General features: G+C 33.2%; 3 protein-coding genes across 3 annotated transcripts; all 3 read left to right on the plus strand.

The window, feature by feature from the left end:
* The first annotated feature begins 17,141 nt into the window (after positions 1 to 17,141).
* Positions 17,142 to 18,134, plus strand: LOC145269218 (uncharacterized). The gene has a single exon (XM_080124836.1). The coding sequence runs from the start codon at positions 17,142 to 17,144 to the stop codon at positions 18,132 to 18,134; it is 993 nt and encodes a 330-aa protein (XP_079980962.1).
* A 101-nt stretch (positions 18,135 to 18,235) lies between these two features.
* LOC145269219 (uncharacterized) lies at positions 18,236 to 19,324 on the plus strand. Its single transcript, XM_080124837.1, has one exon. The coding sequence runs from the start codon at positions 18,236 to 18,238 to the stop codon at positions 19,322 to 19,324; it is 1,089 nt and encodes a 362-aa protein (XP_079980963.1).
* A 168-nt stretch (positions 19,325 to 19,492) lies between these two features.
* On the plus strand, positions 19,493 to 20,893 carry LOC145269220 (uncharacterized). Its single transcript, XM_080124838.1, has one exon. The coding sequence runs from the start codon at positions 19,493 to 19,495 to the stop codon at positions 20,891 to 20,893; it is 1,401 nt and encodes a 466-aa protein (XP_079980964.1).
* The last annotated feature ends 1,033 nt before the right edge of the window (positions 20,894 to 21,926 follow it).

The following is a 21,926-nucleotide window of genomic DNA, read 5'->3' on the forward strand; positions in this document are numbered from 1 at the left end:
GCAAGTACATTACGTTAGTGTGGAGATTTGATGAAGTGTTTACTTAAGGGGGCGGTTCATTAGGAATTTGTTAACGTTGGACTTGAAGACATTCAAGTTGTTGTCCGGTGGGAAGCAGGCAGACGCCCCCCCCCATTTTGAAATGTCTATTAAAATGTAAATAATTACTTTATGTTCCAAAGTTTCATACATAAAAAATTGAAGATAAAGGATCAATAAATAATATATTCTAATTTAAAACAACAAAAAAAGAAAAGTTTTTGGAAATTTACCTGTAAAGTCCGAAGTTTAAAACTTAAAAAAACAAAAAAAAACACGTTGTTTGCATTTTTTATGTTTTTTTAATGAAACCTTGGTCCTTGCTATTTTAATTGAAAACATAATTAGGGTTTGAATGACATTTTACGAGTAGTTATAAGCTTGGAAAGACAGGGGGTCGAATTAATTCACACACCACATTTTTAAATGTCTATTAAAAAGTAAATAATTAATTTATGTGCCAAAGTTTTATATATCACAAATGTAAGATAAAAAATCAATAAATAATATCTTCTAATTATAAATAAAAAAAGAACAGATTTTTTTTTTGGAGGGGGGGGGGGGGAATTTACCTATGAAGTCCGAAGCTTAAAACCTTTTTTTTAATCCACGTTGTTTGTATTTTTTTGAATGAAACCTGGGTCCTTGCTCCTTTAACATTTTTCGAGTAGTTATAAGCTTGGAAAGACAGGGGGTCGAATTATTTAATATTTTTCAGGAAGTTTCTGACACAGCTAGCGATGCTCTTACACATTTTTATAAATAAATAAATAAATAAATATATATATATATATATATATATATATATATATATATATAACATTCGAAGAGCAAGTGAAGGGGGTTGAAAGTCCAATAACTCATCTTAAAAATCCCACAATCCCCTTTTCTTTCTGCCTCATATAAAAATTATTCTCTCTATCTTCAAAACTATGTTCTTAAGGCAATTTTTTTCGCAGAGTTATAAGATATTAGTAAAAATAGGACTACATGATCAATTTACGTGTGTTTTGGAATATGACATGTTCGTTCTGTAACGGGTACGTACATAATAAAAAATATATGATTTTGTTTATTAATTAGTTTAAATTCTCGATTTTCATCGATTTTTGTATTTTATTCTATAATACAACAAGGATTCAGATATGTTCAAAGGTTCCTATTTACTTGCCTCCCCACGAGGGCAGTGTTAGACACAATGTCGGTTTTTATTGTGGGGAAAATCTAGCTCCCCAAAGGGGCACTGGATAGGAACAAAAAATAAAAAAAAATTGCCTCCGTCATGACCCCACTGACTTAGGACAGAAAAAGTGAAGTGTAGTATCAGAACAGATACTACACTGTGATCTTGGTTCTATATGTTCAAATGTTGTTAAGGCATTTTTTTTTCACAGAGTCAAAAATAGGTACGGGCAAACTGAATGCAGATGCTCAAAATGTATAAACATTTTGACCCCTTTCTTTACTTAAAAATTCAACAAAAATCAGGAAATTAACCAATTTTAATGATATTTTCAGTATTTATCAAATAATGCTCGCGAAATATAATGAAGTAATTATTTTTATTTAAATTTTAGTGAAAATGTATTATTTTGTTTCAACAAAAAATAACTTTACTAAAGTTATGGTTTTCAGTAAACGCAAGAATTTATTTTTGCCTTTTTATATGAATAAAGTATCGTAATTTGTAACAATAAAAAATAAAATAAAATAATTTTTACAGGAACATTACGAAAAAAGCCCCAAAAGTCTGTATTAATGAATTCGATATAACTTGAAGAAAACTGAATTTCTCGAACTACTGATATTACCATTGAATTAAGCATTATTTATTGAATATTTTCACACAAAAATATTTTTTTAATAGCAAAAACATTTCTACTTTTTTTTTTTAATAATTTTTTTCTTTTCTTTTCTTTTTACACAGTGATCACCACTTATCAAGGCCCGGAAGCCACTCAGGTATAAGGGTTATTGCAAGTACATTACGTTAGTGTGGAGATTTGATGAAGTGTTTACTTAAGGGGGCGGTTCATTAGGAATTTGTTAACATTGGACTTGAAGACATCCAAGTTGTAGTCCGGTGGGAAGCAGGCAGACGGAACAGAGTTCCACAGGCGTGCAGTTCTAAGAAAGAAGCTTTGTTCACGGAATCCGCGTTTTGATTTAGGCACAGATAATAATACAGATTTCGCATAATTTTTATATGCAAGATGTTAATAATTCCCTTGCTTGTAAGAATGGGAAACTTTCAGTGTTACATAATTTTATATAATATTGGCCAATAACTTTAAAAAAAAATAAGAAACAGGAGCATAGAAAAATAATTAAATTAAATTAAAAATGGTAAAATTTATACAAACATTTACACTAGAAATGTACGGATGCCCGTCTAAGGCGGGGGGGGGGTGCAGCACCTCTCCTTCCTTTTAATTACATGATGTTATTCTCAGACAGCTTTTCGACTGTCTCAGATTTTGGGCCTCCGTATATTCCGTATTTCCAAAAGTATGGTTTGTTGTGGTTTTGTCAACGGCAAAATCACTCGGTTTTGGGTCTAATTCAGCTATTTTTTGTGCAAACAAGGTGTTTTTTTTTAATTTATTAAATTCAATATCTTAGGCTTTTACTTTACTAATTATCTTTAAAATAGACCCAGAAAACTGATATTTATCTCTAAAAGGATTTTTACAATGAATTTATTTAACTTCAAAATTTAACTGAATTGAATTCGTTAGCTCGCCGTGAAAACCTTTTCCATGATTTTTTTTTTTTTTTTCACGTGTACAAATATTTTCTTTTTTTCTTTGGGAAATTAAGTTTAGTCCTTAATCTTTCAAATCCAATCAAAAAGTATTCGGAAACCTATAAAAAAATGATGATAAATCGACTTTTAAAACTAGGTCCCCCTATTCTTATTCGTTTATTTTTGCCATACCTAGTAAAAAATAAATAAATTAATTAATCGCGTATTAACAATTTCTCATGCAAAGGATATCGAAAAAGGTCCTTATTCTTCCGAAGATGGGTGGACAGAAAATAAAAAAATTATAAAATAAAATAAATAGAAGAGCGACAATCAAGGGAGGTAATTTTGGTTCTAATACAGTTTTATAGTTGAATATTAAAACACTGAACTTTGTTTAGCCTTGTCTTTACCTGGCCGTTGTTAACTGAAACTAATTAATGTTTGTTTGCGTTTTTTTTGTTTTTTGTTTTTTTTTTGCGGTTTGAATTTCTTCAAAATGAAATCTCCAGATTTTAGAGAAAAAAAACGCTAGCCTCTAGATAAAAAATTTACCCGCTAGATTCCAAACTAACTCTCCAGATCTAGCGAGAAACACGCTAAATTGGCAACCCTGAATAGAAATGCGACAATCAAGGGAGGTAATTTTGGTTCAATAGTGCCTCTTTTTTCAGAGAAGCAGTTTTCTATTTGGCCGACATTTGACTTGTTTGAAACTGGTAAACTAGATTTTTTTATTTTTTTTTTATTTTTGAATATTGTGAAATTATTTCCTTCAAATACATCATCGAAAAAAAGGAAAAATTGGACAAAAAAGTAAGTAATTTTATAACTTTTACGATATTATTTTTAATGTAAAAATAATTGATCACAAATTTATCGGAAAATGTTATCACGTTATTTTAAAATTTGAATATTTTATTTTATTAAAAAAATATTCTATTAAATAAAATAATTTTTAATGGAATTTAGACATTTTCATGGAGTTCAAATTAAAAAAAAAAACTTGTTTGAACAAATTCTAGAGTAGAGATAAACAAAAGCGTCGATATTCTTGTGTGATAGCTTGTTGTCTACTACGCCACACATTTTTTTTTCTTTTTGAAGACCAGTATTATTATTATTATTATTATTATTATTATTATTATTATTATTATTATAATAAATTTAAAAAAAAACTCGGTTTTTAATTCTATTCAATTATTAGGTTTTATTTTTTTAATGTATTCATATTTATTTTGAATTTATTTTTATCAACTCTTAAAACAAATTTCTGTCACCAATTTATGAACTTTTTTCTTAATTTTAATAAATTTTAAGACTAAGTTTTTCAATCTATTACTATTTTTTCGGTGCAAGTTCAGCCTAAAAAACAACAACAACAACAACAATAACAATAATAATAAAGGAATCCAGAAAACAATCTTTATGATGCATGCACTAGTCATGGAATGATAATGTCATATTCCAAAAATCACGGAAATTATTCAAATGGTTTTATTTTTAATTTAAATTTATTTTTAATTTAATTTTTTAAAAAAATCAAGTTTTATATGAACTTTGATTTTATAGGACTTGAAGGTTTGTTTTCATGATTAGCAACTTTATTAATGACTCCCTTCTAAGCAATGTTACTCATTTATAGCAGCATTATAGTCTCCCTACAAAAGCTAGGAGATACACCATCACATTTAGATAATTTAATAGCTCTCATATGGTTACCCCTACTTCACCCATCCCTCCCTAAGTTGATCAAATGGTAGTATAAATGGAGCTGAAATCACGTACATTGGCATCAAACCTGAGATCTTCCTGGCATTCTATTAGTGACACTCGAATCCAGTATAGTTCAACTACATTGACAGCCACTATGAGACAGATCCGACAAGTTGAGGTAATGCATGACCAATCATTGCCACAATTTGACCGCATCTGTATTTGGAATTCTCTATGCCTAGTGATGACTATTACAAATTTTCCATTGGGCCTCATTGTGATTCACGGCACATATAATTACAAGGAGTACAAGAGGTATAGTTATGCTTGCCATCACCACCAGTGAACCACAACAGATGCGGAAATCTCAATATCAACAGCAGCATCTTCTTATTCAATAACGTTAGTGGAGGCCACGGCCTTGTATTTGTTTACCAGAATAATCATCTGGTCTTGCAATGGAATGTGATCATTGCCCCATGACATGCTTTCTTGAATGCAATACCCATTTGCAGAAAGGTCGCAAGCATTGGACAATCAGTTGTTCAGCCCAGAGCTTTAGTATCTCCATTGCAGGTTGGATTAGCAGTTCAGCTCCATCATCATTTAAGGTCTCGATTTCTTTTAGAAATTCTCTCAGTTATGAGATATTGTTCATCATATTTGCGTGTTCAGCAATTTGAGGAAAATGTTGCCTTTTCTGTTGGCCATGATGCGCTCGGTGGTACCATAGGCAGTAACTACAGGAAGGAAGGAAAGAAGGAATGCCAGTTGTACTGTTTTCAGACGGAAGACTGAGTACTTCGTGATACTTGAACAATGCAGAGTTCATGTAAGCGGTACTATTCCACAAAACACACCAAAACATAAAATTAAAGTCCTTGCCATTTCCCGATGCCATTGGCATCAGATTGATGTATTGTGGAAAATGTCTTTACACTTCAAACAGCCTGCACCGAGCTGGAATAAAACGATGCACATGCTAAATAAAAACTGTGATCATCCATGGTCATCTTCAGATAACTTCATGCCAATTATCGACATGGATTCCAGAAAAAAGTCATGCATTTTCTCTAATCTTGAGCATCTATGCAACCTTGCTGATAAACACCTCTCCGTTGCGGTATTTACATTTGATCAGCGTTTCTACTGGAATGCTACATAAAGACTGATCATTCGTGGTTGTCTTCAGTAATCTTCCTGCCTGGTTCAAGATGATGTTCTGATACTGGGAAGTTTTCACATATTTGAAGACATTGGAAGAGCAGTTGTTTGCTCGGATATTGACTCTCACACCAACAAAATATGGCTGAATTACCAACAGTGGGAATTGCAAGGATGCTTATCGAGGCCGATCATACAGGATTCTGAATGATGCCGCTTCGTGCTGTAGTCAAATGTTTGCCTATTTTTGTAGCTGCGGGACATTGAAACCATGTGACGTCCACCTACCCCCTTGCTTTCAGCCAAGTGCCACTCTAGAATATAATATGCAGTCAGTGTTCCATAGATATGAATGGCTTGCATGTTGTAAGGCATACTGATCAGTACTGCACAGGACTGGGTTGCAAAATAATAATCAGTCATCATGCAAGCTATGATCCGCTAGTTAAAAACTGCAGAATAACTCAGCAGAAGAAGAGGAAAGTTCAAGTATCAAAGGGTTTTGTGGACTTTGTCTGTGCTAGTGTCTTCTTTATACAATGATGCAATGCAGGTTTTCACTCGTCAGAGTTTTGTCATCAGTGAACAAAACAAGGAGGCAAGAGCATCAAAAATCAGAAAAGATTGTGAAAATCTGGAGAAAATTGCAGATTAACTAAAAACTTTTTTCAACTTTCTCTGATGAAATGTCTCTTTGTAACATCATTCGTATTAATGCAAATAAGGATGTGAATATCCATGAATTGTTTGTCATTGGCAAAAAAATAGTGGAAACAATTGAGGGTCAATCACTCTGTTTCATTTCATACCAGCGGTCTATGAAAGCCAAAACCCTCGCATCTAGTGTGGCAGTTGATGTTGATAATGACAAAACAACAAACCCACTTTTTTGTTCCAAAGGTTTCTTGTGTTACAAACTGATGATATTTCTCCTAATGAGGTGATGGCCTTTAAGTTTTCACCATTTGCATGAGAAACATCTGTTATGCATGAGAAACAAAGCATAACTGATGCTGCAATAAAATAAGTTTCGGATGACGCAGCACGCAAGGATGTACCAGAAGCGAAACATAACATTCTTGATGGCGGTTCTCTTCTTCACTGACTAAACTGATCAGAAGGAAAGATTTATTGTTCATTCCCTGACGATTATACATCCTTCATCTTAAAGTATTATTGTAAGTTTATGATAGTATTTGATGGTCACATTAAAGGACCAAAGAGTAAAGGCATTACCCATCAGAGATGCCGCAAAAATCGAACAAGTAACAAAGTGAACATTGATGAAGGATCAAAATTTTTTTAGAAAAAGAAAGAATTTCCTTTTGATTGTGGAAAACAGTCTCTTATCCATCTAACTTCATAATGCATGAAGGACAAAGGTTGCCACGTTATACAATTAAAAATTGCAGATTTGAAGATTGTTAAGGCAGTAATGTCAATGTCATCCCAAAAAGTACTTGGTATTTCTATGCAGATAAATGGAGTCCTGTAACAGTATACAACATTAAGATTGTGAAGAAATTGCTTGGATACGATTTCTGCAACAGTCTTTTGTTCATGTATGCATTCACAGGATGCAATAGCACTTCCACAGTTTTTGAATCGGAAAACCCCGCTCTAAATAAGGTTTTAAAATAAGGTTTCTGTGCCAGAAACATATCCGAAAATAATTCACTGCACTGTTCTGGTAGTTGGACACATCTATATTTTATGCCAAGCAAAACAATTGAATCCACATTCTAAAGTTTGCCCGTTTCCATTTAATGAACATACATATTCTGCACCACACACATTTGTACAAATTAATGTTAGAAACTTTCAACTTTTACGCCATCATTTTGTAAATAAGCAACATGCTTGCACAAATATAAAGTTTATATATATATATATATATATATATATATATATATATATATATATATACCGAATGTTCAAATGTTATAATATGGATAAAACGTAAATAAAATCGTAATGAATTCATATATGTATATCGTTTTCCTGAAGGGTGAAATAGATATTTTACTAAAATACAGAAACAAATTATCTTATTCTTTATAGTTATTCTTTCAATAACTAAAATAATGTATTTTCACTAGCAGGGCCCATATAAATTCCACAGAATGAGTAAAATATTTAATCAAAAACGTTTTGATAAAATTATTAATTTTACGATATGCACGTTACATATGACAAATAACAACGTTGTATAAAAATGAGCACGAAAATCACTTGGAGAAGGAATGTTGATTATATTTTAAACCATGTAATAATTAAATAAATAGTATCTGATGATTGTAGTTCTTGACTTGATTTAATACATATCAGTTTTTTTCATGTAAAATTTAGAAAATATTTTTTTATTCACAGGAAACAGTTACAATGGACAACTCACATAATTAACGTGACAAATATTTTATTCTTCTGAACTGAGTTTATCATTTTTTTCGCATTCAAAGAATATAAAAGAATGAACTTGTAGGAATGAAACACAAATTGTAGAAAATATTTTGATGACCATTGTAGAAAAACGTGTTGCATTTTCATTTAAAATTGATTAAATTAATGTACATTTGCAAGCACAAACTTTAGAGTCAATTTATTCTTTTGAAGTGTTTGATATGGCGTCTTCAAATTATTTTGCAGCTGAAAAGCACATACAAACACACATTGTGGAGAAACGTTTTTCTTGTGAAGTTTGTGGCAAAATATTTACACAAAAATCTAATGTTACGACACACATGCGAAGAATACACAATGGAGAGAAACCTTATACATGTAAAGTATGTAATAAAGCTTTTGCAACCAATAGTGCCTTAAAAACACACCTGCGAACACACACTGTAGAAAAACCTTTTTCTTGTGAAGTGTGTGGCCAAAAATTTACACAAAAATCCCATGTTACGACACATCTGCAACGAATACACACTGGAGATAAACCTCATTCATGTAAAGTTTGTGATAAAGCTTTTGCAACCAATGCTTCCTTAAAAACACATGTGCGAACACATACTGGAGAGACACCTGTTTCATGTGAAGTGTGTGGCAAAGAATTTACACAGCAGGGGAATGCTTTGTTACACATGCGAAGAATACACACTGGAGATAAACCTTATTCATGTAAAATATGTGATAAACCATTTGCAACAAATGCTGAATTAAAATCACACATGAGAACACACACTAGAGAGAAACTTTTTTCTTGTGAAGTGTGTGGCAAAGAATTTACTATAAAATCGCATGTTACGACACACATACAAAGAATACACATTGGGGAGAAACATTATTCATGTAATTTTTGTGATAAAGCATTTGCAATAAATGCTGACTTAATATCACACATGAGAACACACACTAGAGAGAAACTTTTTTCTTGTGTAGTGTGTGGCAAAGAATTTTCTAGAAAATCTCATGTTACGACACACATGCGAAGAATACACACTGGAGAGAAACCTTATTCATGTACAGTTTGTGATAAAGCATTTGCAACGAATGCTGACTATAAATTACACATGCGAACACACACTGGAGAAACATATTTTTCTTGTGAAGTGTGTGGCAAAGATTTTACACAAAAACATCATGTTACAATACATATCCAAAGAAGACACACTGGAGAGAAACCTTATTCATGTAAAGTTTGTGACAAAGCATTTGCAACAAATGCTGAATTAAAATCACATATTAGAACACACACTGGAGAGAAACCTTTTTCATGTGAAGTGTGTGGCAAAGAATTTACAAGAAAATATCATGTTACGATACACATGCGGGGAATACACACTGGAGAGAAACCTTTTTCATGTAAAATTTGTGATAAAGCATTTGCAAGCAAAAATACATTAAAATCACACATAAGAAAACACACTGGCTCAATACCACCGAGAAGGTCTGTCCCAGAAAATCTTTATTATCAAACTGGCTGAAAACTTCGGTGAAGCCCATCTTGAAGAAGGTCCCAATAATTATGAAACCTCATCTGCCAAGAAAGCAAGAAAATCAAGATAAAAATATAGTAAGAAAGGATAAAAGCTGTTAAAAGGAAGAGGGCAAGCTCAGAAAAGGGCAGGTAATTTCCTAAAAAAAACTTGTAATAGCCATATATTGACAAAGAAAGATCATAACTACAGCTAAGAAATGGGCATCTACGATTTGATCGAGAAACATTGATAATAAGTGCTCAAGGCCTCATGAGGAGCGGCTTTTAAAAAAAGGACAGGAATTTCCCAGAATGACAAATGCAAGTAAAAGCATAAGTATGATATCAGGTCGCAAGATCCTACTCACAGATGTCCATTACACCAAGCGCCACAATAAGATCTGGAAGGACCTACACTGGAAAGCATGCATAGAGTTAGGACTTGCCTTAACTGAAAATATCTGGGAACACGAACCATGTAAATGTTAACATCTATAATGACACCATGATACCTGCAGGAAGATACATTAAAAACAAAGCCGGACATTGTTATATGGAATAAAACTTTATATACAGCAAAAATCATCGATGTCACAGTTTCTAATGACTATGGACTAAATAGGGCTGAGAGAGAAGAAATAACAAAATATGACGCCCTCAAAAAATGACCCCAAAACAATATGGAGGCAAAAACAAATAGACATAATACCAGTAGTGGTCAATGCAAAATGTCTGATGAAGAGAAACCTTTCAACCTACTTGGAATCCATCCCAGGCTGTCCAAGTGTCCATGAAGTACAATGTGGAGCAATAAAAAGACCATAACAATCCTAAAAACTTTGTGAGTTAGGCTGCAACTTAGACTCTGGGCTAGGGTTCGTTGCACCATATACCCATGCAAACAAAATACAAAGACAGAATATTAAGGGAAATATACTATATCCTTGAAAAATTGCTTTTTTCTTAAGTAATTATGCAAGGCTATTCTGCAGAAATCTTACAAGCGATAAAATCACCCTGGAAGAGACAGAAAAAAACAGACCTGGAAGAGTATTGGAAGCCTCTGTTTTAGGATGAAGGACTTAGCAACTTAAATTCAAGCAGATACATAAAAGACTGCACACGGGATAGAAATTGTATTTTTGTGACATGTGTGAAAATCATATTCAAAGCATGTTTTTAAAAGCTGCCAACACATATGGGAAAGTCTTAATGACGAATGTGTTCCAGGGAAGTAATTTAAACAATGGTGCTCTTGACTGTAAATCCAGTTGTATTCGGTTTGATGACGACTATGATGCAATGCAACAAACACTAGTGTATGTAAATATTTATATTTGACCATCTGTAAAGAATAGCACTAAATATTTATGAGGTACTTACTTGGGTGAGAAATTATTACAATGCATTTTATTATTGTAATGTTTATGGAAAATCATATTGCAACTAGCAAAGACATTGACACAAAATTCGAAATTATTTTTCATTTGTTGTAATTACGAGCGAGGGGTTTGTAGGTGTTTGTGAAAAAAAACAGGTGCCTGTGAAAAAAAACAAAGCTTTGACGACGCGCAGTTGGAAAATAGTAAAGTGTGAAAATAAACAAGTGCTCGTTTTTGATTGATGTGAACGTGTTAGGTATTCAGCAGTCAGCATTTTGTGCAGGACAGTTTTTTATGAGGTCAATAAATCGGTTTGATTGTTTTCAAAAACCTGCTCCCCCGTCTGATATGACGAAGTCGACAAACATTCACTGGCTCTGGGCCTGTTATTAGAGTCGAGTTTCGCTTTTTGTTTATACCGAAAACCGAATGTAACGCATGTCAATGCGGGAAATGTGGAATAATTAATGTTTGAAAGTCAATAAAATTAAATAGACAAGTGAGCTCCGTGTTTAAGTGTGAGATATTACAATTTATAGATGATATAAAAAGTTTTAAGAAGTTGTGAACCGAGCGAGCACTTCTCTGAAAGAAGCCTTTTGTGGACATTGAGGAAAAGCATACATACATACATACATACATACATACATACATACATTTTCGCTTTTATATATATAGATTGCTTAATGATGATCTATTTGCTGCATAGTAAATATAGTATTTAAACATTTACAGATTCTTCTTAAATTTAATTCTGTTCTCTTTGATGACGATTATTATGCAATGCCACATTCAGGCTGGATTATCACTTAGCTTCCTCGATAATTTTATAAACCTTTCTATACTAACTTTTTTAAAAGTCTGACTACAATTTTTACTTTTATTTTTATGTTAATTATTTTTTATTCATTTTTGTGTTGTTAATATATATTTTTTCTTTGTATATTTCTTCTATCTCTATTCCTTACTTTCTTTTCAGTCTCTATATAACTATAGTATAATTTTTGCTTTGTTCTTCTGTTCTGGTGAGCAGCATTAAACTTCTTAAATACCATGGTCAAAAGGTATTGGTATGATAATTAAATAAATTTGATTTAACTTAAAACTGAAATCAATTGTGTTGTGTTTTATTTTAATTAATTTATATATGTGTATATTTACATTTTGTTTACATTTTGACTATACGTCGCTGAGTTTATTTGTGAAAAAATGTGTGAATCTGTTTATATCATCGTCAGTTACTATTCCAAAAGTGTTTGTCTCAACCAAACTTTTTATTTAAAAAAAAAAAGTAAGCGTCTTTGATTTATGTCGGTGAACTGTTTACATTTTGACTATACGTCGCTGAGTTTATTTGTGAAAAAATGTGTGAATCTGTTTATATCATCGTCAGTTACTATTCCAAAAGTGTTTGTCTCAACCAAACTTTTTATTTAAAAAAAAAAGTAAGCGTCTTTGATTTATGTCAGTGAACTGTTTACATTTTGACTATACGTCGCTGAGTTTATTTGTGTAACAATGTGTGAATCTGTTTATATCATCGTCAGTTACTATTCCAAAAGTGTTTGTCTCAACCAAACTTTTTATTTAAAAAAAAAAAGTAAGCGTCTTTGATTTATGTCGGTGAACTGTTTACATTTTGACTATACGTCGCTGAGTTTATTTGTGAAAAAATGTGTGAATCTGTTTATATCATCGTCAGTTACTATTCCAAAAGTGTTTGTCTCAACCAAACTTTTTATTAAAAAAAAAAAAAAAGTAAGCGTCTTTGATTTATGTCGGTGAACTGTTTACATTTTGACTATACGTTGCTGAGTTTATTTGTGAAAAATGTGTGAATCTGTTTATATCATCGTCAGTTACTATTCCAAAAGTGTTTGTCTCAACCAAACTTTTTATTTTAAAAAAAAAGCGGGAGACCAGTACCCGCATTAAGCTGGTCTGCAGTTTGACTTGTTGCTGGCTATCTTGCTCTTGCTTGTTGCTGGATGTCAACATTTTGAACCGAGAGAGAGATTTAGCTGTCGTACAAAGCTAAAACTCTGTAACACCATCTTTGTATAGATACTCCCTCAGGTATTTGTCTATTATAAAAAAAAAGAAAAAAGAAAAAAGTCCTGTGGCGATAAAAAAGCTATGACGTGTGTACGACTGTAATGCTGGATGCATGTAACAATTATTCTGCCATCAATATATGTATCTATGTATGTATATGTGTATGTATATTTATATATGTATGTGTGTGTGTATATTTATATATGTACATGTGAGTTTATATGTATTTATATCTTTGTGTATATGTATGTATATGTGTCTATGTGTATATATGTTTGTGTGTGTACATATATACATTTATAAATGTTTGTATGCTTGTATGTGTGTATATGCATGTATGTGTATGTATGCAGGTGTGTATGTATATGTATTTGCATGTGTGTATGTGTATTAATGCACATATATGGATGTGTATGTATATGTAGGTAAGTGTATGTATATTTATGTGCTTATGTGTACGTATATGTATGTGTAAGTATATGTGTGTATGTATTTGTACATGTGGATGTATATGTATGTACATGTGTATGTATGAATGTGGGCATGTATATGTATGTTTGTGCATTATGCATTGTGTATGTATATGTATATATGAGCGTATGCTTATAGAAATGTATATGTATGTATGCATGTATATATTTATAGGTATGTATACCAATGACCGTCTTGTTTATGTTTGCATGTGTGTGTATGTATATGTATGTGTGCATATTGTGTATGTACGCATGTAGATATGTGTGTGCGTGTATATATATGTATGTATAACAATGACCGTCTTTAGCGCCATGTCTGATTGAGCATGTGAATTCGCTGACAGGACTATACGTCTTTTTTTTGGGGGGCTCATGAACTTTCATTGTCTGAGGGAGTGGCACTCGTCTGTCAAGACGTTGCAATCATCATGTATGTATGTATGTGTGTATATATATATATATAATATATATACATATATATATATACATATAAAGAGAGGCGTTTAACACACTACGTCTGTTAAGTTGCTAGTAAGTTAATCTGAAATCGTGTGAATCAAATAACTGATGATAAGCTTGTCTTTGCATCTGTGGATAATCTGTGAAAAGACATTCTTTTAAGAGGAACATTACTACTGGTTTTGAATCATTAGTGAACTTCTTATCCATACAGTCTGATTATTTGTGATATGACATTAACAGAAACTGACAGGCTTGCTGCTCCAGTGATGCGAATGTCAAATCAGCGAACTGCGATGATGATTAGACATAGAAATGACTATTTACACAAAAAATTATTATAAATCATAGAAATAAACAAGCTATAAAATGTATTTTTATTGAAAAGTCATATTTACTGATGTCCATGTAATAGAAAAAACGATAGAATTGTCAAATGATGGATTTGTTAGATTTGTCAACTTTGCTGCAGCAAAGCACGTGATTGCATCCAATATGAGATTTTACACATCGACAGCAACATCTACTTAGTGATAATGCGATGAAGTAGTCACAGCAAATTAAATCACCATTTCTTTGTTAAACGTCACTATAGTTGAGTGTGCTTTATTGTCGAGTGTTCAGAGACACAAAAACCGGTTGTGAATACGGTTTTAATTATGTATTACAATGGACAAAAATACATCGTTAAATCAAACTCAAAGTCTTGTTAACGTTAGCTCTTATGAATAATGCTGATACAACTGTATAGTTTTATTTTGTTATTGAAAATATTACATCATTCCTCATCAATAATAATAATGACAATCAAATAACTTATGACTCTTTCCAAGTCTTTAGGAAGTTGATGTCTTGGACAGAAGTACTAAAATATATTGGAATTATTATGGAGTCACTGGTGTGGTGCCCTGTGATTGGATGAAAAACACCCAATCACGGGCTGCCATTCTAGTTTCCTCCCCGACCCCTATTTGTGATGCCCCTTCAAACTTTCGGCCTCTTTGCGGTTGGGACCTGATTGCGAGTACATCCATTTCGTCAGCTCTCCGTCACCAGAAATACGGAACGCACGAGGAGTCCAAAGCCGTAATAGCAGCACACACCAAGGCCGCACCTTTTCTCTTTCATACCAACTAAGGACACAGGAAAGATTTAATTGATAAACGGACATATCTGTAAGATAAGTTTCCCGCAAACCCAATTGTTTGCAACACCTTTCTTTTCATTTTTGTAAATACAGTTTTTTATAACATTTAACTCTGTGTTTGTTTTTCCTTTCTTCTTGACGTCGTCACATTACTTTGTTACCTCAAACGTTTGGGAAATCCCAATAATTTGCAAACAATTGAAACTAGCCTTTTACGCTAGAGACTAAAAATAACATGTGGAATAATTTAACACGAAATAAATTTGTGTAAATTCAATTCAACCGTGACGTCGCTTGAGGAAGGGAATACAAGCCTACGCTATTTTGGTGTTACTACTGGGATTGTAGAGGTTAATTTCGTCCGTCCCCCTTTTTTTCTTTCTTTCCTTCCGTTTCTTTCCGTTATTTTGCTTGTAGATATTTGCTCTCAGCAGTATGAATGATTTTAAACAGATAAAGGGCGTTAGAGCCTTGATTTTTAATAGAGATTCCTTTAAAAGGAAAATAACTTCTGCCGTTGATTTAATGTCAGCAGAAGTGTCGCTCAATAAGATTTGTTTTAAAAGGCAAAAAATTCTTATTAACAAATGGTTGACGGAGGTCGACGTAATTAATAATAGAATAAGTGAAGCCTGTGAAAAAGCCGATATCAATTTAGAAGATAGCGGTATGTTGGAAGACGAAAAGTTACAGGCGGAGTTCGTTTACAACATATTCAAAAGGCTCATTGAACTGGAAGAGAATATTTCTCCTTCCAATAAAGAATCTGTCCTATTACAAAATCCACAAATGCCACTCGCAGCCGCGTGCGTTTCAGCCCCACGGTTGCAGTGTGCTAAATTTAGTGGTATAGAGCTGGTAAATTTGAATTTAAAAATTTGAGAATTGTGTGGACGCCGTACATTCAAAAAAAGCCAAACTATCACGTTTAAAATGTTTTTTGACAGGTTACGCGTCTCAGTTAGTGTCTCCACTTTCGTTAGAAGATGAAAACTTTGAAGTGGCCATCAATTTATTGAGAAAGGAGTTTTTGGATATTCCTCTCATTATCGATGAAATTTTTAAACAACTGCTGGGTAATACTCCTAAATAGGACCCAGAGTTTGCTAACATAAAAAGTTTTTTGTCAGAAATAAAGGCTGACCTAGCTGAACTAAAGACTTCGTATGGTCTGGATTATTTTGAAGAAAACACTCCTGGCTACGAACTGATTAGCCATGTAATTTTTTCGAAATTACCCCCAACTCTTCAAAAAGAGATAATAAGAAAAGTTGATAGTAACTATCCAAAAATTAATCAGATCTTTGATAGTTATAATGAGGTAATAAAAACCTTGATAAAAACCAGTTTTAAAAAAACTCCAAATTCCCACCAAGACAATTTCAAATCTAGGGAAGGAAATTATAATAAAAATAAGAATGTAAGGAAGGGTGTCCCAACGTTGGAAAACTTTGCTATAAAATCTAGCAAAGTTACTAAGGATTGCAGATTTTGCAGCGTAAATGGACACACTATGAACTATTGTCCAAAATATTTCTCCCTTGAGTTGAGACGTTCTAGGTGTAGAGAAATGGGCTTATGTCTCCTTTGTACAAGTGCCAATCATAGAACAGAAGACTGCTATGGCAAAGGAAATAAATTACCTCGGAGATGTGCACATTGTAAATCCCGAGGCCACGTTACCCCACTTTGTAATGAAACAGATAAGGGTGGAAACAGTCCAACTGCTTCCACGCACGTGTGTGCTAACACTAGCATGCAGGAACAACCTTACATTTTGCCGATAGTGGCAATTACCGTTTTTAAAGGAAAACGAAAATATAGATTTAACTGCCTCTTTGATACAGGCAGTCAAAGAACCTATTTCTCCAGGAGTGTTATTGAAAGATTAGGGTGTTATAAATCTCTCCTCACTCCAGTTGAATACGAGGTAAAAACCTTTTAAGGGTCGCAAACAAAAAAATTGAACCTTGTAGTGGGGATAGAGGTAACTAAGGGTAGTTCCTTGTCTCTACCAGTTCTTATCGATGATGAATTCGATATGACCTTAAGATTTGATAATTTTAAGTCTGTAAAGAAAAATTTAATTAATTTAAATTATAACCTGGCCTTTTTGCATGGAAAAAATGACATTCGTGTACATGGCCTTTTAGGCATTGATGTGATTCAATTCATGAAGAACATCAAAATGATAGACTGCATGCAGGGCTCTGCATTGGAGTTTCCTGCAGGCATTTCCCCGTTTGGCAATTGCCAACATTTTTTGTATGATAAACAGTGTAATCCTAAGAAGATTAAGAATACGGATCTCCACAATTATCATGCCATAGTCTCCAAATACTCTACGTGCTCAGACATTAGGGTAAATTTTGTAATGAACCCGATAAAGAGCTACCCTGATCCCCTTGCCGAAATATTTGATGAGAGTCAAGTAGAAAGAAATTTAGAGAAAATGTTTGATGTAGATTCTCTAGGTATATCATCGGAAGACGAGGCTACTTGTAATTATGACAAGAGTAAAATTATGGAATTTGAAAATTCCATTGAATTTAAAAATAATGCGTATCGTGTAAAACTCCCCTGGCATGATGACAAAATCAAGTCTGTACCTTCCAATCACAGAATTGCACTTTCAGTGCTAAACAGAGTAGTAAACAAGCTCGAGCAACAAAAATTACTCGATGACTATGCTAAAATATTTCATCAACAGGAGCAGGAGGGTATCAACGAACGTTTTGAGGTAGCTCCTGAGAATTTTTCAAAATACGTTTGGATACCACATAGGCCTGTTTTCAAGATGGATGAACAGTCTACTACTAAGATTAGACCTGTCTTTAACTGCTCTCTGAAGACTAATGGTAAATATTCTTTAAATGAAGCAGCTTATCCTGGCATAAATTTAATGGGAGATATGCTGGAATTACTATTATTATTTAGATCTAACAAATATGTGATGTTAGCAGACATTCGTAAGGCTTTCCTTATGATCAAACTCGGATCTCTCGAAGACCGTAACAGGTTTTGTTTTTTATGAAGGAAGGCAATAGACTGGTTTGTTTTAGATATACTACTATTATTTTTGGGTTTAACGCCAGTCCCTTCATTTTGAATTTAATAATAAAGCACCATGCCTGAATGTTTCCTGCTGATGACTGCCCTGACATGTTGAAGAAAAATTTCTATGTGGATAACCTGATTAAAACAAGTAACTCTGTTGAAATGTTATCAAACCTCTATACAACGGCCAATCATCATATGGAAAGAGGTCATTTTAATCTTAGATCATGGAATACGAATTGTGAGGAACTTAAAACCTTAATGATAAAAGATCAGAAACTCGTAGAACATGGCTGTGAATTAGAGAAAGTTTTAGGCTACAGGTATTCTACATTAGAGGATACACTTCAAATTTCTAGGTCATCTATTGATCAGCAAGTTACCACTAAAAGAGGTATTTTAACTCAAACTGCAAGGGTTTTCGACCCACTATCTCTGTGTCTACCTGTTACTATCAGAGGCAAAATGCTCTTGAGAGATTTGTGGTCGCAGAAATTAGACTGGGATGATGTTGTGCCCGAGGAATACCAGGCTTTATGGTCTGCTTTATCACGGGACCTTTCCAAGCTGGATTCACTGCAATTCCCTAGATTTGTAATCAGTGAAGCCAACCCAGCCGATTTTTTTATATTTTGTGATGCCTCTAAAGGGGCATATGGGTTTGCAGTTTATAAAAATGGCAAGTCCCATTTGTTATTTTCCAAAGCTAAGGTGGCTCCTATGAAGCCCAAAAGTTTACCTACGCTTGAATTGTTGGCTGTGTTTTTGGCCATCAAGTGCTTATTACCTTTGTTGAAAGCCTACTCCCAAATTGAGATCAGAGATATCGTTATATCTGTTGATGCACAGATTGTGTTGTCATGGCTTTTGTCTGACAACATCAAAACTAAAAACCTGTTTGTAAGAAACAGGCTAAATGACATCCAACAAATGACTGAGGAACTAAAAGAAAAAAGATCGTTAACTGTAAAATTCAGATACGTTCCTACAGACCAAAATCCTGCCGACATGCTCACAAGAGGAGTAACCTTTGAAAAATTTCAGCAGAATTTAAGCCGCTGGACTTCGTGTCCTGAATGGCTTAGTAAAAGTCCCATAGAATGGCCATCAAGTGAACTTCAGTGCCTAAGCTTAAAGAATAAATCTATTATACATCCTACGTCATGAAATTACACTGTAGTTAATGTTGAGCCTCAACCGGTGATACCCTTTGGTAGATACTCAGATCTCAATAGATTACTTAACGTTACTACCAACATATTTAAGGTTAGAAATAAAATCAAACATGTAGACCTAGATCCCAACAACTGTGCTAAAATTTATTTACTTAAGGTAATGCAACAACAAAGCTTTCCTACAGAATTTGCTTACCTGCAATCGCCTCAAGGTAAAGAGGTACCTGAATCAGTGAAAAATTTTAATTTATTCTTAGATGAAAGTGGAATCATCAGAACTAAAGGTAGAATAGGTAAAATCACTACTTATGATTATGAAGTTATCAATCCTGTCTTATTGGCTAAGGATCATGGTTTAACTGAACTTATCATCGTAGAATATCACAAAAGATGTAAACATCTGGTAATTCAATCAATCCTAACTAAAATCCGCCTTTCAGGGTTTTGGATACCCAAGGCAAGACAAGCCGTCAAAAAAGTACTTTCAAAGTGCATCTTGTGCAAAAAATTTAATAGCCTTGCGTTTAAGTATCCTAAGGTTACAAATCTTCCCACACATCGTGTGAATCTCATTAAACCATTTTTACACACTGGGATTGACTATATGGGACATGTTTGGGTGAAAGGTGATGAAAGTGTAAGTAAAATGTATATGCTTATATTTACTTGCCTAAACATTAGAGCAGTACATATAGAATTAGTTAAAGATATGAGCACTCACTCGTTTATCCTGGCTCTGATCAGATTTACAAATATGCATGGAATCCCATCTCATATTTACAGCGATAATGCCAGATCCTTTATAGCTGGTTGTAATCTTATAGAGGAAGTTTTTAGCTCCTCTGAATTTAATGAACACTTCCAAGTGTATAATATTAAGCACATCAGAATACCTTTATATGCTGCTTGGGTGGGGAGCACATGGGAACGTATGATCAGAACCATTAAATCTTGTTTGTATAAAACAATTGGGCGATCTCGAATTAAATATTTTGATCTCCTTACTATAATTTCGGATATTCAAAATGCCATAAATCAAAGACCTCTCACTTACAGGTGTTCTTCGGATTCAGGCCTCGAAATAATAACCCCCAACTGTTTTCTTCGTCCTAATGCCAATTTAGGACTTGTACTAAAATTAGATGACCAAAATGTTAAGAAATCTGACCCTCCTTCAAGATTAAATGTAGTAAAATCCATTGAAGCACGGGATTCTATGTTAACTAGATTCCGTGAGCTTTGGTATCAAGACTATTTGTTGAGTTTGAGGGAGCAATGTAAAGATTTGCACGAGGTCAATTTTCACAATCGTATCAAGGTTGATGATGTGGTTCTTGTTAAACATCCTGCCAAGGCTAGACCATTTTGGTTGCTGGGAAGAGTTTTGGAATTAATTGTTGGTGACGACAAAAAAATTCGTTCTGTAAAAGTTAAAAGAGGTGACGGGTCGGTTCAGGTCCATTCTATCAAGTTCCTGTATCCTCTGGAATTATCTTTAACTCACGCACACCATCCTGGAATTGTTCCAGACTTAAAGGGAGTAATTGATGCTGCAAATTGAAAATCTTCTAATGATGTACCAAATACTAATAGCTCATCTGTTCCAATGAAACAACGTCCTAAAAGGACTAAAAATTTAAAAAGTAGTAAAAACTCTCTTAATAACCCCTATATATACTATTAAATTCAGTTTATCTAAAACAATCTTCACATACCTTAGCTTATAGGTACTTATTGTAAAAAAGAAAAAATAATAACTGTTAATGATATCCTACCTTATTATTGAAGGGATGAAATTTCTATAGTCCTATTGGTGCACCAAAATGAGAATTCGTTACATACAAAATAAATCACTACACTCACTTCTTTCAAACCTTTAAGCTCTTTGTGAATTCTTCACCTCTTCTATATTCTAGTTTGAAGCCCCCCCCCCCCCAAAAAAAAAAAATCTATTTTTCCTGTGGACATTATTATTGGCTATGTTTGCCTTCAAGAAAAAAATCAATTTTCCTATGAACTTTATTATTGGCTATGTTTGCCTTAAAAAAAACAATTTTCCTATGAACTTTATTATTGGCTATGTTTGCCTTAAAAAAATCAATTTTCCTATGAACTTTATTATTGGCTATGTTTGCCTTAAAAAAATCAATTTTCCTGTGAACTTTATTATTGGCTATGTTTGCCTTCAAAAAAATCAATTTTCCTATGAACTTTATTATTGGCTATGTTTGCCTTCAAAACAAATCAATTTTCCTGTGAACTTTATTATTGGCTATGTTTGCCTTCAAAAAAATCAATTTTCCTATGAACTTTATTATTGGCTATGTTTGCCTTAAAAAAAATCAATTTTCCTATGAGCTTTATTATTGGCTATGTTTGCCTTAAAAAAAAATCAATTTTCCTGTGAACTTTATTATTGGCTATGTTTGCCTTCAAAACAAATCAATTTTCCTGTGAACTTTATTATTGGCTATGTTTGCCTTCAAAAAAATCAATTTTCCTATGAACTTTATTATTGGCTATGTTTGCCTTAAAAAAAATCAATTTTCCTATGAGCTTTATTATTGGCTATGTTTGCCTTTAAAAAAAATCAA

The sequence above is a fragment of the Euprymna scolopes genome, chromosome 45 (genome assembly GCF_053919585.1).
Source record: "Euprymna scolopes isolate OS-2025 chromosome 45, ASM5391958v1, whole genome shotgun sequence".
Taxonomy (NCBI): Eukaryota; Metazoa; Mollusca; class Cephalopoda; order Sepiida; family Sepiolidae; genus Euprymna; species Euprymna scolopes.

Coding starts and splice junctions, on each gene's coding strand:
- LOC145269220 (XM_080124838.1), top strand. CDS start 19,493: ATGCAACAACAAAGCTTTCCTACAGAATTTGCTTACCTGCAATCGCCT.
- LOC145269219 (XM_080124837.1), top strand. CDS start 18,236: ATGTTTCCTGCTGATGACTGCCCTGACATGTTGAAGAAAAATTTCTAT.
- LOC145269218 (XM_080124836.1), top strand. CDS start 17,142: ATGACCTTAAGATTTGATAATTTTAAGTCTGTAAAGAAAAATTTAATT.